At 39.9% G+C, this 17,973-nt stretch overlaps 1 protein-coding gene across 1 annotated transcript in view; it reads right to left on the bottom strand.

The window, feature by feature from the left end:
- The window catches only part of KCNQ5 (potassium voltage-gated channel, KQT-like subfamily, member 5), an 85,244-nt gene that overhangs the window by 12,555 nt on the left and 54,716 nt on the right, over positions 1 to 17,973 (bottom strand). The window contains exon 9 of the mRNA XM_010003359.1: positions 11,555 to 11,775. Coding sequence (XP_010001661.1) covers positions 11,555 to 11,775 — 221 coding nt within the window. The remainder of the gene's footprint in view (positions 1 to 11,554; positions 11,776 to 17,973) is intronic.

The raw sequence follows: 17,973 nt of genomic DNA, 5'->3' as shown, positions 1-17,973 counted from the left end.
ATATATACACACACATATTTTATTTTTTTATTATTATTTTTTTTACCATGATGTCACAACCTGATATTGAAGACAAAGGAGATAAATTTCCTTTACTAAGGAGTCTGTGAAATGATCCAATGCTTTATTACAGGTGAAAATAACCAAAGTACCATTTTGCCAGAACTTAATAGAGAATGACATCCATCATGGATTGATTGCCACCTTGAACCTCAGAGCCATACAGATATTGCAGCATTCCTTTGCAACAGGAGCTTAAGCCAAGTTACTGTATTTATTTGCCTGAAAAAAAATGGATCCTCTACCCTTTCCTAACACCAGCTCAGCAGTTACCATTTGAGAACTAACTAGAAATTTCAGAAGTGCCCTGTGTACCTCAATATACAAGAACACAGGGACTGACATAAGACCAAGAAGCTTTACAAACTTAAAATGGGAACAGAGCAAGGAAGGCAGGGTCATGTCTCAAAGGCACATGAAATAAAGGAAACCTATCATGAGAATAGATGTTTTTTCCTCCCAAACCATCTCACTTCACTTGCATGAAGTCCAAGTGCCCAGGTGAAGAATTTCACTCAAGGTCAGTATGTTTCAATGTGTAAGTGTCTCTGCTTCATAAAGCAGAGTGTAAAATGAAATACTGACATATAACATAGGGAAAAAAAGGATGGGATTCAGTAACCTCTGATATCAGAGGAGGTTTCTTTCCAGTCCTGTGCCCCTACCTATGTTCATGCTGCTATTTCAAACATAGGCTTAGTCATCTGGAAACGCTGCAAGTAAACCACTTCTGAGGCTTTTATTACAAGCAAATCTGAGGCACAATCAGACACAAATGATTGCAAGACTTTTTTTGCAAGTTCCTTTTTCACAAAACTGTAAATTAAAGATGAGAAACATTCTTTGTCAGCCAGACGTGCCTGGAAATTTCACAGTACCTTTAAAATCTAACAGGAATGCTACTTTAGAATAAATATCATTGTATTAGCTGCATCTTCAAATTGGTATTGCTGCATTGTTGTCTTTGCAGATTTAGTATTTGGCCAAAATAATTTACTTTGGTAATTCTGACTAGTTCATTGCCCTGAAGAATATAGTTTCTCTTTTGACCGTTGCTGAACTGGTACATCCATGAGGAACACCTAATGTAGCTTTGAAGAACAGAAGATTTTATCTTTGACAGACCAACTTAATATAGACAGAAATATGGCTTATAGCCAAGTTAATAATGTCTTCAAGTACACATGAAACAATTAAATGCAACTTTAAATACAAATCAGTTTAACATGGCAAAAGTGAAATTTCTATGCAAAACCTTGAAATCCCCCTTTCCATGCTATTACTGTAAGTTGTGCCTACAATGATGATGAGTGCTTTTTTCTCACACTCTCTCACAAGCTTTGCTCCTGACTCAGCTTATCTTATAGATAAAATATGTCTCTTCACCTATTCTGCCTAAGCAACATTTGGATCCCTGCCATGTAATGTAATTAGCTAAAATAAACTATGTAATCAGTTTGATAGGTATATACACAATCTAAAACTCTATCTTTGAAGGTGCTAAGTGTTCCACGACACTAATTTTCCAGGTGTCATGTCTGATCGGCCTCTCCAGTTACTTTTCCCAGTGCTGAAATCTCCCATCTCATTTCTAAGTGCCACACTAAAACCAGAGCTTTTTATGCTACTGGTATTTTCAGTGGCTCTCTAAGGTTTGAATCCACTCAGTAATGCCAGTATAAATTAGGAATAATTCTGCTATGGTCACAAGAATTACAGCCATGTAAACTCAGTGAAATAGGAGACTCCAACTTGGAAGTTTAAAATAAACATGTTTCTGAATGGTTCTCTCCCTGATACTGTTCCTAGGTTGTGTGCCAAGTCATTAGTAAAAAGGTTTCCTTAACACAGTGTGTCTTTGCAAAACTATTTTGAGACAATGTGGTGCAATTATAGTATTCCATGTCGCTCAAGTGTAAATACAAAAAGCAGGAAAAACTTTAGACAGACACTGAAAAATTCTTATAAATTTAAGCCAGCCTTAAGAAGAGATACTGCACCTAATAAATCACCTTCTTTTTTTTTTTTTTCCTAATATTCCCACTGATGTGAATTTCCTTCATTATGGCAGACACTCGGTACCACATGTCAATAAAACTTCAGAAAAGCTGTAAACCTTGTTTGATTCATATGGGAAACATTCATGTTTCTTTATAATACTGAGCAGACTTGGGAAAAAGTTTAAGAAATGCATAATAACAATTTAGAAAAAAAAAATCCAGCTTAAAAACCCCCTGAAATCAAAGTTCACATTCTGATGATTTTTTCCAGTGGAATCTCATGCTGTGTACAACATAGTTATGAGGTGAGATGTACTTAGGTTGCTTCTGTCCCTCTCAAGTTCATCCTCGAGGTTGAGGCCATGTTTGGGCCAGTTTGGCTGCTTCAGCAGCTCCAGCTGTTAAAATCTCTGCCAGTTCCCAGACATGAATAAGCTACAGCCTCTCATGAGCCCTGCTCCATGCTGCTGCCTGTTCCCAGAGAAAGCCTTCCCCATCATTTACTGGAGTAGGTAGACCCTCCTGTGCCAGCTCATTCCTAGCTCAGCACACCTCTGTTTCTTCATCCTTCCCCATAACCTTTGGCCACATCTCCTGCTCTCCAGCAGGCTGGCAGTGCATGGAACAAGTGGGGTCAACAGGCAACCTTGGGCAGCAGCTGCTCTACAAGAGTCTGGCTGCTTTCCAGGCCTTCCTAGGGTTATCACAGGTCTGTCATTCTCTCCAGGAGCCTCTGTCAACAGCTAAACAGGCCTTTTAAGTCTGTTGCTTGGGCAGCTCATGAATCTGGTCACGACAATGGCCAGAGTGTCTCTTAATACAGATACTTAATACAGACCCCCTCAAGAAGGGGTGTCAGTCAGTCTGACAACCCAGAAAAAAGTTCTCATTTCTAACACCAGCATCTTTACAATTCAGGATGTGTTTTAATCCTAAATGTCAATCTGGAAAGTATTTATTTCACAACTGATGAGGCATCTGCCATTATCTTATGATCTTTGACATTGTTTACTTTGGGTTAATGTCTTGTCTCTGACACTTTTTAATTTCTTCCTCTTTCTTCCTTATGAGCAGCCTTTGATTTAATCACACACCAAATCATCAATTATTAAGAAATAGCAAGAGAGGAATGCACAAGTAATTAAAATTGTTTAGCTATTTCCCTGTTTTTCAGCGTATTTAGGCATTCTTCATGCAAACTCCAGTCATTTATGATCACCCCAAATGAATGGGCTAAAAATTGCACTGTTCTGAAACACTGTATGTCGCCACAAAAAAATTTATGGGTTTGGAGCTGCATTTCATATGGCTTTGTGCAAAAGTTACACACAAAGTTTGATTTATCATTTCTGTAAACACCACATGTCTTTTCTTTGAAGTGTTTTCTCTTGCTTAATAACATGTTTTGGTGTCAGGAAAACTGTGACCATACTCTGATCACTCTCATAGCTCCATGCTTTCAATATCAGTAACATTCAAGGAATTATGTGCCTGTTGAACAGAATAAAAAAGTTTTGTACTCTTTGTTTTCTTGGAACTGCCATAAGTCAGCAACAACTATTCAACATTAATAAGTACATGGGCTGACACCATGAATAGTCCTGTGGAAGTGCTTCTAACGCAGTGATCAGTATCATGATCTCAACATAGATCCCTTGACTTCTTTTCTTGGAAGCCTTCAGAGGCACTTAAAACTTACTCTGACTGTGTAGCAGGCTCCTCATGTGGGTGATCTAAATCATTCTGCTGAGCATGCATACCCACCATTTAGACACAGAACAACCTAAATAGGTGCCCAAAGTTGATGACCTGCCTATGATTCTTGATCATTCATGGTACAGCACAGTGTTGTGTCAACTTGGTAAAAAAAGCACTAATTTGGGAAAAAAAGTCTGATGGATTTTAACTGTAATGCAAGACTCAAGGTGAAAAATGGATGGTGGCCTAATTTTCACAGGTGCTGAGTTACATCAAGTCGTAGTTTATAACCATAATTCAAAATCCAGAGTTCAACTTGAGAACTGAAGTCCAAGCAATTAATAATGCAGCTCCACAGCCTGCTCAGCAGCCTCCTCTGAGCACAGAGCTGATCTGGCTGCCCAGGGCAGCAGTGCAGGCCTTATGGGAGGTGAGGATGCAGCAGGAGTGCCCAGGCACCTGCTTTAGTGTTAAGACTCCTCATGGCATGTTCAATGGCCACTGAGCTCAGGTGACTCCTGTTGTTCAAGAAGCACTGCTAGCATCTTTATAGTCTTAATATTTTTCTGTTCTTTCAGTTCCTTTTGAAAGCAATACAGTGCCCCTTTTATGCTGCTGTAGGTAGGTAGTTAGGTAATACCCAGGATGCACACAAGGTAGGTGCAGTTCACTCAGCTTTACACTGCCTTTGAAGTAGCTTTCTTCACCCTGAGCATTGACTGTGGAGAATTAGGGATTTATCTCATCTTCTCTAAAAAAAATGAGACATCCTTCACATATTTTATAGTATTTCCACTAATGTCATAATGTGTGGAACGTTACACAAAATCCCAGTTACATCTTTCCCTCAAAAATTGTTTAAAGTACAAGCATCTTCATGGTTTATGTTCATGCAATTTATGCAATTTCCCTTTACCAAAACACAATGTCACAGCCTAGTGTCTTTGTTTATATTTGTTTCATGAAATTTCTCACCTCTTTACTGAACCATGAATACAAATTCCCTTCACTGCCTCTAGAAGTGATTTTCTTTCAGATTCTCCTTTGCTTTAAGCCATCCACACACTGACTCTCAGTAAAGACTTCACATGAATCATGTTACCATGATTGCTCACTAAGCTCCCTAGGAAAAATTAACTGAAAAAAACCAACACAAAATGGGATGGAACTTAATCACAAGCTTAATGATAAGAATGCGAAAAGCTCTCCCGAAGAGGGAAAGGCAGCAAACCATGATTACAGGCTTTCCAGAGCAGAGGCCAGAAAAAAAGAGGCCTAAGGGAGTGAATCAGGTATTTATTTCCTTGATCCCTGGGAAAACAAAACAAAACAAAACAAAATAATGAAAAAAAAAAAAGGCTTTCTTCTAATCATGAAAGAAGGAAGGTGGCAGGGCAAGTAAGATTCCATTATGTAATCTTCCTGAGATGCTTAATGTTTGTCTAGAAAATAACACAAAAATCTCTGGTAGTACTCAAGGGTATTGAAGCGGCAAAATGAAGAAAGTCAGTGAGTGTGACAACATCTGAAAACATTTTTTACTGGGAGCTTTTATGTCATGGTTGCCATTTCTATGCTGGAAAGCAGTTTCTCAGGAAAGGGAGGAAACTGGTGCCTACTGGAAGGAGGAACATTTCTGCACCAGCTTGTAGGAGCTCCCTTTCCCTTATGCATGACCTGAGCCTCTACTCTGCTGGCAGTACCCATGAGGGGTGCAGTACTGTTGTATGCATAGCCTGTTCCTTTCTCCCTGGTCTTTCTCCTGAAAAAGGAAAAACTTGCCATATGGGGAAGAAAAGAGGGTATCAGAACTGGAATTTGGTAGCTGCACTGCTGTATGAAGCAGAACATCAAAACAAGTATCGCTAACAACATTTTATCTGTGCAAGAATTTTAAAAAAAGCATTTGCCAAAATGGAAGATAGGATTTGTGGAACATTTTTCACATATTCTGGGTATAATTATCTAGTCTCCTTTCTTTGTAAGTGCAATTTTTTAAGGTCAGAAACCTAATTTATATCAGTTATCATATAATGCATGCAAGTTCCAAATATCTAAAATGCTATCATTCCCTTCTAAAAACTTTCAGCTATCTTCAGTTATTATTTAACTTCTCAGAATTTTCTGCACTGGCAATATTTCATGGAACAGCTCCCACTGCTTAATTGAAAAGGAGTCCTTTTCTTTTTTGAGTGATGATATGGAGGACCAGGAGATTTTCTAAAAATAACTAATTATACACACAATAATTATACAGTTAAAATGGCTGATGTTCCTATAAATAGTGGCACATTAGCCAGCACATTTAGAGGGCCAAGTGAGACGAGTAAGAAAGAAAAAAGTTAGGTGACTCTAAATATATGATTTTAGTGTATTTTTAGATACACTACATACAGTAAGTTGAAACTGTAAAAGAAACTGGGGACTAATGAGCTAAATATCATACCTAATTCACCTTCACCTTGCAAGACCTTGTAGCACACATCAGTTAATATGTCTGATATTCTATAATGTCTACAGAGGTCCTGCATCCTGGGAGATTTCCAGGTCTTGTTGTTTGAGGGAGGTGGTAGCCATGGTCAAAGGGAGAGAGGAGGATGGAAGCTTTAGATTCAGGTAGCCACAGGGCAGTTACATGGTGGTTGGGATGTTTTTATGAGCATCCTCTTAGAACGACTTCTTTTAACTAATTTCTTTACTCTTCACTGCAAATGAGATTGTCTGAATCCATGCAAATCATACTTCTGTGTGGGGGTCTGCTGCCATCCCTCATGGAGCTGAGCTTGCTACTCATTCACCTGTGACCACTGAGTAAGGGCTCAGTCCAGGGAGCAATGGTGCACAGCAAGTTCCTCAAGACATATAATAAGAAGAGAGACTAAATTATGGACTCATATGGCCAGGACCTTGGTTGGAACAAACTAAAATAATGCCTCGAAACCAATGGCCTGTACTTATTTACTTAAAATGAAGAAATTACTTGGATCTTAGATCAGAGAGCCAGATTATTTTTATAAGATTTTCCTAATTAATTACAGTGACAACGGTAATAAACGAGAGCTCTATCATCAAGTTAAACAATCACAAGAAAATAAATCTCCCGTCTACCACAAACTGATATATTGCTTGTAAAATATAATTTAGTCTCATCATATGGGGTTTATACAAATTGAGTAGCTTTTTTTTTGCCATCATGCAGCTTCAATTTGAGTCAGCAAATTTAAGCTAACCAAGATGTAAAAGCAACCAAACTAAGGACCTTTGCCACACCAAGTGAACCTTATAAAAGGTCAAGCTGTTTGTGCTACTGAAAGGAAAACCTGTCATTTTTGCAATACATAAATTACATGGTAGTAACTGAGGACACGGGGGCTGAAATGCACAATTGCATTCTTTCCATGGCTCTTATAATATACTCTACCCTGAGGATTTTGTGCATGTACTCTGTAGGGAATGAAAGGCTAGAGGTCATGTGAGCGTATAATGTTCAGGGATGGTGCAACAAATAAAATATTTCCTTGGAGAGCTCTTTTTAGTTAATCAAATGAAATATGTTTGTAATATCTCCAGTGCTGAAGGCTTTTGATGTTTTATTCAAAAAGCCATACAATGTCTCTAGGTTACAGTAAAGGCACACAACTCATGAAGAGGCTTAGAATCATGGGATGGTACAAAACAAGTAAAACAGGGCATTCTTGTCCCTCACAGAGAACTGCATGCACAACATAATATCCATTCATTACTTCAGCTGTGGCTGTGCAAGACTGGAGCATGATGTAAGCAGAAAAAGTTCTCATCAGAAAAGAGGGGAGAGTTTTTGAGGTTGAGTCTCTATGGTTGGATACAACTAGGCACAGGCACAGCACCTTGAGCAATGTACAAGATCACGTGTCCTATTTAATTGCTCACACAGACTCTCGCATGGGTTTGGTTCCTGCCAGTGGGTGCTCTCATGTGCTGAGGGCCATTCCTCATGGGCAGTGTTGTTGTGGTTTCCCTAGTTTTGGTGCAGGGAGGCAAGCTGTACTGCACATGGAGGTCTTGGGGCCAGAGCTGGCAGCTGGCTCCCTTGGTGTGCAGGAGTGGTGGCTGCCATGTGGAGCTCTAAGGTCAGGCAGCACCTTCTCCGTGTGACATGGCATCCCTTTTGGGAAGAGTCTTGCATCACCCTAGATGATTCTCGTAGCCTTTTAAGTGTGTGCTTTGTATAAATTTACTATTTACTGTTCTTGAATGGTGAAGATTTCCCTTTGGTCTGCTTGGTCCTGGTAATTCCCTTTTAAACTGATAGCAAGGCCTGGAAATTCAGCATCCTGGCACATTTATTATATTGTGCAGGGTCTTCTCTTCAAAAAGGGTTCTGGCAGTGGCAAGCCACATATCCCCAGAGACAGGACATATATTTAAAATCAGATTACATAAGTCTTTGGTTTTGATTTCACTCCCCTGTGTTAAATGCTCTAGAGTCTGTCTGCATCCACACCACCAAAGCTCTCTCTAGCCATCAAAGCTTGCTCGGGTTTGGATTCAATTTGCAAATGCACATATATAGCTGAAATAATTGCTGCCGTTGACAGGCCCACTTTGGCAATAGCAATAAATGGTTTATAGGCAGTTTCAGAGGACTGTTGCTACCCATAAATAAAGCCATTTGTGCAACAGTTTCAGCCATACTGTTCTATGGCTGCTATGCCAAAAATCCTTTTGGGAGATACCTGTGGCCATCCTAAGTGTTCTTCTTGCTGCCAAGGAACTCTCCTTCTGTAGTTTTAGTATGCAGTGGGAGAGTGTTAGTAAGCTGTTGTTACTGGGTAGCCTCAGAGGAAGGCTATTACATTTTCAATTATGTTAGACTCTTGGCTATCTGCATAAACTCTGTCTGGATTAGAAGTCTCCCTTTACGGGATAGTTTCTAACGGCTAATACTTAGGTTTTCCAGCAGTCTCTTTCTGATAATTTTGGCCCAGATTCCAAACACATCCTTTATCAGAACTCAGCCCTGTTGCATTGACAATCTGCCTTATATCATCCTCATATGCTAACAATTTCTCTTTCCTTTTGCTTCTTTGCCTTTTTTTTTCTTTTTTACACAGAGTTTAGTGCACCTCACCTCCAGAGAGAGGTAGCTCCTCCTCTGCCTGTACTAATGGAAGAGAATTTACAACCCCAGTGCTATATTGCCTCGGTCTGAAGGGTCTATTTATTGCCAATACAATTTCTTCTCCCCCAGATGGGGGTAGAATTACCAGAAGCACCATCTGTACAAGGACATTGTTTTATGCCTGAACTTTCATCTAAAAAGGGGTGGCTTCTAGTTTAGCTGGAAGATCAGCACACCAAAACAATCCTTTGGCTGGAGCATGCCTCAAGGAGGAAACTGCAGGACCTCACAACTGAGACATATTAATAAAATGTTGCAAATTCTGTATTTTCATACAGTGAAACATGCAAGACATCCTAAATTAAATACATCATCTTCACATCCTTTTCATTGACCTGTCAAATGTGGAAAGAATATCAAACTATGCCATTGGTAACACACCAAAACAAAGAAAGAAATCGAGGTTGGTAGCACCTGACTTTTCTTGAAACAGATGAAGTAAGGTAGCAAGGAGCTGCCTTTCTGCAATGAGCACACTGACAATACCAGTCCTAGAAGTAGCTGGATGAGGTCCCGGAGTGGAAACTTGGCATTTGCCTAAAAGCCGGAGACAATGGAAACTGTTCCTCCTGCCACGGATGAGAAATTGGTCATATCTGTTGGCTCCAGTTCTTGAGGGTGGACTAGTAGCTGGAAGCCTCTGGCAAGGAAACAGACTGCACTCACCCAGAGGAGTAGGAAGATCTTTAAGGGATTACACACAGCAATGAACGCTCTGTTGTTGCTGTTATCTTTCATCTAGAGAAATACCCAAGGTACTGTTTATGCCACCTTTTCCATGAAAGGGAGACAATAAGAGGGAACATCGTCTTCTCATGCAGATCATTGCTACTGATGACAATACATAAAGGACAAAATAGAAGACATGCTGTGGAAAAGTTTCTGTGACAAATGGGCTGATGAAAAACTAAATAGATGTGTGAGTGAGGTGCAGGCTGTAGGTCTGGAGTGAGTGAGCCACTGACACCCCAGAGTATGCACAACAAATTATTATTTTCTTAGATCACTTCCAGGCACAGTGTGAGTTACAGGGGAGGGGGTTAGCCTATGAAATAATTTTTGGTGTGGTTTTGGGGAGATACTTGCTATAGAAGTGTTTACACAGGAAGTCTAAGTTATTCAGGGTAGCTCAAACCCCACACTGGTGCCTAGAGCATTTATCACTTCCCACTGCAGAGCAAGTGTCCCTGTCCCAGCTCCACATCAGCATGAGACCCCAGCTGGCACCACATAGCCCCTGTACCGCAGCTGCTGCAGGACATGATCCAGGGCCTGTGCCCCAGAACAGAGTGAGGAGCAGTGAGCACCCTGGAGAGCAGCCTGGTGCCTGGTACACCCCAGCAGCTTGCTGTAACACAGCCAAGTTTGAGATTTGTGTAGCTGAGAGGGGGAGGTCTAGCCTGGAACTGTGACCTTAGCAAACACTGTTGGTTTGTCTTGCTTGCCCTCAGGAAATGTTTATTTACCCAGGCTTTTCCTGACAAGATGTGTTGCGTAGGTTGCTCTCGGCTGAGGGATGGGGCATTTCAGTTCAATGGGTATTTTGCAACCTACACGTCTGTGATAATGTGCTCTTAAGAAGGAAGCAGACACTGAAATCACACTTCTGACTAATTAGTTTTACCATAATTGTTGGCTGTAACATGTGATTGCCATCACAGAAAGAGTTTGAAGTTATATATCTTTACGTGGATGAAATGATTTATGCTGTACCTTTCTCATAAAGCCAAGGTCACTGCCTCCTGTTGTAGCTGGTCAGTTTGTTTCCCTTATTTTCTGCCTGGGGGTCTCACAGGAAAGGACAAAACATTCCTAAGTTGGGGAAAATGTGAATGGAGAAGCCCAAATCCAAACCCTCTGGGGCAGCCGTGTCCCCATTGCTGTGTGGTGCACCTCTCAGTGCAGGACCCATTTCTGCAGGGGCTAGGTTTGTCCCACCATCTCAGCTCCTGCCTGCTGGGAGGTGCTCCCTGCTTAGGGCAGCCACTGTTTCCATTTTGGCAAGTTTGGGTAGATGAAGATCTTTGCCTGAACAATGAGTTGTACTCTCGGCTGGCAGAGGCCACAGTGGGTGGCCCACCAGTGAGAAGCAGCTGGTTTAGGCAGCAGCTGTGCCCAGTGGTGGGAGAGGGGCTGTGATGGCAGAGCTGCTGCAGCCAAGCCATGCATTTAGTCCACCTGTGAATTTCCTTAGTGACCTCCTTGTCCATCAGTCACTCTGTATGCACCACTGACACAAGATTTCTGATTAAAAAAAAATGCCACTGGCATGCTGTTTGAAGGAAGCTATAGCTTTCTAGTATCTCTGCCCTAATATAAATGAATCATAGAATGGTTTGGGTTGGAAGGGACCTTAAAGATCATCCAGTTCCAACTGCCCTGCCATAGGCAGGGACACCTCCCACTAGACCAGGTTGCTCAAAGCCCCATCCAACCTAGCCTTGAGCACTGCCAGGGAGGCAGCATCCACAACTTTCTTGGGCAACCTGGTCCAGTGTCTCACCACCTTCACTGTAAATTAATAATGATTCTTTCTGTCTGCCCAACCCAGGCTGCATTCACAGTGCTGGTGTCTGAGAGCAGGGGCAGGCTGGGGGCAGCAAAACGAGGCAAACAAGGCATGAAAAGCTCCTACCATCCACCACAGGTTTGGGCTGCGAGCTCTTCAGCCGCAGCGAGGGCCTGAAGCGGGTCCGGTCGTTGAAGCTCCAGCTCTTCTGGACTTTGGTTGGGCTGCCCTCGGTGGCAATGTCAGCACTTGGTGACCGGCGATCTCCAACTGAAGACTGCCTGTTCTTTATGCTTTGACCTCGTGGGCTGGCCATCCGAACCCGCTCCTTAAAACTCAGCTTTTGACTGTGAAAAAGAGAAATGTGTTTTATTACGTGGTTCCTCCACTCCTTTTCCTTCTATTGTATGATATTAGGAAATAATTTCTAAAAAATTCTCAATAGTATGAATCTGTTTCTTACGCACTTTTATTTTCATTGGATATATTTCATTTGGGAATGAAACTGATTTGATGAAATTGTTTTTTGATAGAGACGTTATCAGTGGCAGTCTAACTCACAGTACAGAATAAGCTTGTAAAGGAAATTAAAATTAGCAAATAGAAACAAATTTCACCTAATTATTATTGATTAATCTCTAAGATTCTTTTCTTATTCCTTGAATTTTAAATAGGTTTATTTCCAGCTTCGTCAGCCCAGCTCAGTGCATTTCTGGCCAATTCTTCAGATGAACAAAAGCAAAATGTATTCTATTATTACTGCATGCCATGTAGTATTGTTTGGGGTTTTTTTTAGCAGGCAAAAATACTGTTAGTATAATCATGCTTTTTCAAGATGTGGCATTTCCAACATTTCAGATGCATTGTTAGTGGTCACTCATATCCAGAATTCCTTGTTACTACTTACTTGGACAAGACAAAACCAAAATTAAGACTATATCCAACAAACAGCGTGATGACTGATGAATGGAAATGTAATGATGCACTGTGTGCTCACTAAAGTCATTGCTGGAGATTGAGCTGGGATCTGACTACCTGCAGGTCATACTGGGCAGGTGCTTTAGGGCAGGTATAAGACGCTGGCCAAGGTAATGACTGTGACAGCTGGATCAGTGGTGGCCCTGTGGTCTTATAGTTGGCCAATTGTAAGTTGATTTTTTCCCTCTTTTGAGCTTATAACCCTGCCCTCCAGTCAGCTGAATATGGAACATACAGAATTTCTACTTCCCAGTGCTTAAGTTACCTTTGTTCATGTTCAAACATATCCAATGAACATCCTGGGGTCACCATAGCTCTCTGCCTATTCTTTTTCATTATTTAACACTTTTGCTTTTGTTTGTCTCTTCCTACCAGCAGAAGGCATGAAGAGGAAACAGAAAGGATGTTCAATACCAAAGTTTGGAAACCTTGTTTTATCTACAAGGTTAAGTTCAGTTGCCTGTACAAGGTAATGGTGGTCTTGTTCTTGCAAGGGGACAGATGAGGAGGAATGCAGAAGCTGCTCATAGTATGATGCCACTGACTCTTTCAGTCCTACTGCCCTGGCACAGGCTTTGAGGCTGTTTTTAAAACATCTAGAGCAAAGTCTGCCTACCTGCAAGTTAAAATTGCACTTGAAGGTAAGACACATTCCTCAAGACACACTCTCAAAAGCTTTGCATCTAACTTCAGCGTGCCCATAAGAGCTAACATGGACTATGTGGTTCTTCAATGTTTAAATTACTGCTCTTTGAAAATACAGAGTTCATATGTAATTATATGAAACGGAAAGTAGTTATAAACTTCTGTGGCTGTGAAACGTTGAGATAATCAGATATTTTTGTCCATGCATAGCATAGCATAGCATAGCATAGAATTTCATTCTGAATACAAACATCACTGAGTGCAGAAAGGATGCAGTTTGTACCAGGCAAAGCACATGCTGGGAAGCTTATAATGAGATATTTTTCAGGAATGCTAAAAAATGAGCACATCAGTAGAAGACTATGAGAGAAATGTATTTCTATATGGCATGTTGAATCACTTGAAAGAATACCTTTACTATAATTTCTGAATGTAATCCCCTTATTCCCAGTAAGGAATTGTTGAAATAAACATGATGATGCTGGAAGTGTTACCTATTTCCATTGCAAATTGCTAGCCACACCTGCAGTGCTGTGTGCTCTTGCATATGCAGTACAAAGGACCCACAGAACCTACTATTTGAAGGAAAAGCCAGTTCTAAAAATGTTATTTTCAATAGATATTACATTTTAAGACTGAATTACATTTCAGCTCAGGAATCATTTGCATTGTATAATGTAATGAAAATTTAAGCTGTAAAATATTTATTACCTACATTATTGCATGGTCATACAGCATGAGCAACAGAATCAAAATGATAAGTATTATTCATAGGCATGTGTCCCATGTGCTTTTTAAAATGCCTCTTATGGCTCAAATTGTATTTGCTGTTGAAGCATGAAATCAAATTAATTTTTTTGACAAAACTTGGAGTAAAAAATTTTCTGTACAGCTCTCTTCCTCTCGCACTAATTAAAATGAAAAGAATATTGATAAAATAACCATAAAATTGATCAGTATGAACCATATTTTTTATAATCCAATTAACTACAAACTGAAAATGACCAAAAGAAAAATGAAAAAAGCACACATGTTCTTCTGTCAATTATTTTGTACTAATGAAAGCCATGGCTGTCTTTAAATGATTTGTACATATGATTATTTCATTTATAAAAGCTGAATGTTTTGCAATGGCTACTTAACCTGAATATCTTTAGTTCTCCAAATCAAATCAATGAGGAATGGTGAAAGGAACAGTTGAGACTTCATCTGTACTAGAGACTTTTTTCAAAAGTGCAACACTAAGAATGAAAATATTAATTTAAAATGCAGGCCTCATACTTGAAAACTATAATGTGCTTTGTAGCAATGGCAATGTAACTGCATGCCAGGAGTCCATGCAGAGGATGCTGCATTGTGAAGAGAAACACAGCCCCTGAAAGAAGCGTGGTTTGGAAACTCTATTTTGCATCTTGAGAGTTTCTCCAAAGTCACTGATTCTGGTTGTTCTTCACTTCTTGGATTCCTGTTCCTATTTTGAGACTGGTGAGAAATGATCCTGAAGTCAGTGGGTCAGTGTAGTCATAAATTGTATGACTTGAAGCAGTGGAGAATTCATGCTTGGGAGAAGAAAGCTACTGTCCTTGGGAGCACCGTGCCATATTGATAAATAAAATTCCTTCATGAAGGAATAACTGAACCAGAACATTTAGGGAGGCATCCTGACTAGGTTTCTTCCCACAGTGAAAGTCCCTTTCCTTATAGGTTATATAGTTCCTGGCTCTTGATTCTCTGCTGCAACAGCGATGGAGAAAGTACTAGAGGTATAGAACAGAGATAATCTTATGCCCTTTCAAGCACCCTCAGGCATTCTGCACTTACATCAGAGGTCACTGAAGCCTTCCGGACCCTTTACTCCAATTTAATGCTGGTTGGATTAGCATTGTCATGCTAAAAATCCTTCACTGCTTGGAGGACCTATCTTATAATATTTTCCTCTCTCCCCTTTTCTCCTCTCTTTTGAAAAGACACATGCCCCTGTAAGTACTCCCAAAATGTAAGCTGAATGTTGGTCAAAAAAGCAAAGACCTTGAGAAGGAATCAGGAAAATGGGTGTCTAAATGTTTTATGAAATTATGCAGTTTCTTGAATCAGACCAAAACTATAAGGATCTGAGAGAATCAGAGTTTTCTCCAGTCATCTCTGCACTCTTTTAGATGTGTATCTGTCTATCTTCTATCTTGCAGGACTGATAGCTTATTCCAATTCATTTATATACATATTTGCTTTCTATCACCATCTTCCCTGTCAACAGTAATCTGTTTGGACTCATTACTCCTTTTTTTCTCACAGGTTGCTACTTGTGGAATGTAGTCAGATTGATAACACTGGAGATTTGACACATCTGTTAGTGGAGATCAATTACAACTGGGACCTGTGGGAAAAAATCAAGTGACTTTTCTCTATTTGTTTGCCTTCTGGAAGGTCACTTGTAGGATCTTGCCACTCACTCCCTGGGATAGCAAGGGATTTTATATCTCTTATTTCTTCTTTTTTTTTAAACTCTTATCTTTTCTGCCTTTGATTTATGAAGGAATAGGTGTTTAGGGACACTAGAGGCCACTGTAGCTTCACTGCAGGGGGAATCACCACTCCTCTGCTGGACCAAATGACTATAGACTCGATGTTATTTTAATTGATAAATACCTACAAACATGCAACTTGTTTTTTCTCTCCCATACTCACAGCTCTGTCTGTATTTCATGGATTATCTTACAGTACATTTCGGTCAACTGAGTATCTCTTTGCCTCCCAGTCCCACTCCCCTGTCTCCCTGCCTATCTTCCTGCATTTCTGGTCAAGTTTTTCTTCTGCCCTGCTTCAAGTCTCACACCTGCAGCACTACTGCTTGCAGCTGGTCACAAGTCACAATTTGTTTTTCAGCTTTTCAGACTGAGCTGGTTGGTGGAAGTGGGAATAGGAAGGAATTGAAATTAATTGGAAGTAACTGGAGGGCCTGAGGGTGAGGGAGAATGCTTTGAATCTTGAGTGGAGACAGAAGATAAAACTACCAAAAATTTATCACCCATGACAAACAACAGCAAGCAAACATATTGTGCCAATTTTCAGCAGTGAAGTTCCAACAAATACAGATGTTGATTCTTACCAAGCCTACAACTTACTTGCCTGAAATTAACCTAAGTTGGAAAAATGTTAATGCAATGGAAAATACAGTGCAGTCTGAAGTTCAAATGTTCAAGACGTCTCCACCAGTCTCATGCTAGGAGCATGAATCCAAGAAATGTATTATATCTCATACCTTCAATAAGTAACAAGAATTTCAGGAAAATAATGTCTTATAGTGTCATTTATTAAAATAAATTAAGTTCAAGGATTTTGTGTATTTTTTCCTTTTTCAAAACAGTTTACAGATTAAGAGAAACTATTTAAAAATCTATATCTTCTATCATTAATTTGTACTTCAATTGTCCTTCAAATTATTTTTGAAAAATAAGATAAAAATGTAGTAAGCTTTAGTTATAAACAAGAGTTTCTTCCCCATAAGATCCATCCATCTAGAAATTACTATTTTTGATAAGTGACAGAATTTCCACAGAATTCAGCTGAAGCAGATAGTTGATTTCACATGCATTCCTCTACCTTCCAGTGCAGGAACAGCTTCCACAGGCTGTGTCCAAGCAGATTCTTCTCAACAACAATTTCACATTTTTACTGTAGATATTGACTAGCTTAATATTCCCCACTTATCATCAGATGAAGAACTCAACTGCTGTGGTTATAAAAATTCCCTTGGACTTGGGGAAATGTTTTTACCCAAATATTCAAAGCGAGTTTTAGATCTCTGTGGGTTAATGCATTCCAAAAGTTCAAGTCTCAGGCAGAGAAGGGGAATTGGCCTTCAGCAAATGGCAGCGTTTTCCACACTGCAGTTGTCCAGCTAGATGAGATTCAAAGAACTGGTATTATTGCCAGTGGCTTAATGTCATTGCAGGCAACAAGCAACCATGGAACTACAAGCACTTAAAAAAAAGAAATCAAGAAACCTTCTTTGGAGAAATAAGGAACTTTTAAGCACTAAGGAGGGGAAGTAAATGGATCATGCACCTGATGTTAGTTGACATTCTCAAACATCATGTGAATAGGCAGGATGCTGAATACCTATGTTTCCGAGGGGTGTACATCCTGAAGAGCTTCTCTTTATTACTACAAAGCTTACTAGGAGTGAGGGGAAATAGAGGACTGTGTTACTAAGCATTCCACTGCTAGGTAAGGGGTTAGGCTTTCCACCTCAAGTTAGATTCTGCATCACTGCTGATTTATTTTTCATATGGTGCATGCAGAGTTCACCTTAAATCTATTTTTAGAAACAGATGTAGGAGGTGGACAGAATTCCAGAGTACAATTTACTTGTTTCCCTCAGACCAGGGATGAGGTTTCCCTCCAAGCTCCTGTACTGGCAAAACTCTTCCTTATTGCACCAGAGAGAGTTGTCTGAAGAGGGAATTTGTATTCACTCACTAGTTGCAAGACTAGATTGGTGACATTCATTCTCTGCAGACACCCAATGCATGTCCTACAGACAGCTTAAGACTGTTTATTATCTTAGGTTGTTCTAAGATTCATCAGTCTTGATTTATTTTCCTGCACAGAAAGAATTCCAGCCACATTGTATAATTGAGCAGAAATAAATATTCTTTTGGTTCACTGTGTGTATTTGCAGATATGGGGAATTTAACACATAGGATTTTTAAATGCCATGCAGAATTCTATAACTGATTTATAGAAATACCTCATGTAGAGCCTGGATACACCAGAGTGTTTGTCTACCATTACTTTTAATAAACGATTAATCAGAATACTTGTGTATAATATTTTGAGAAATAAAACATCCATAGTTTTCCTCAAATCAGTATGAAGCTACAGCCTCATAAGCACACCTCTCAACTTGAATGCACAGCAAC

Source organism: Chaetura pelagica, unplaced genomic scaffold, assembly GCF_000747805.2.
Source record: "Chaetura pelagica isolate M959 unplaced genomic scaffold, ChaPel_1.0 scaffold150, whole genome shotgun sequence".
NCBI classification, from domain to species: Eukaryota; Metazoa; Chordata; class Aves; order Apodiformes; family Apodidae; genus Chaetura; species Chaetura pelagica.
This window is presented reverse-complemented; position numbering and strand designations above follow the sequence as displayed.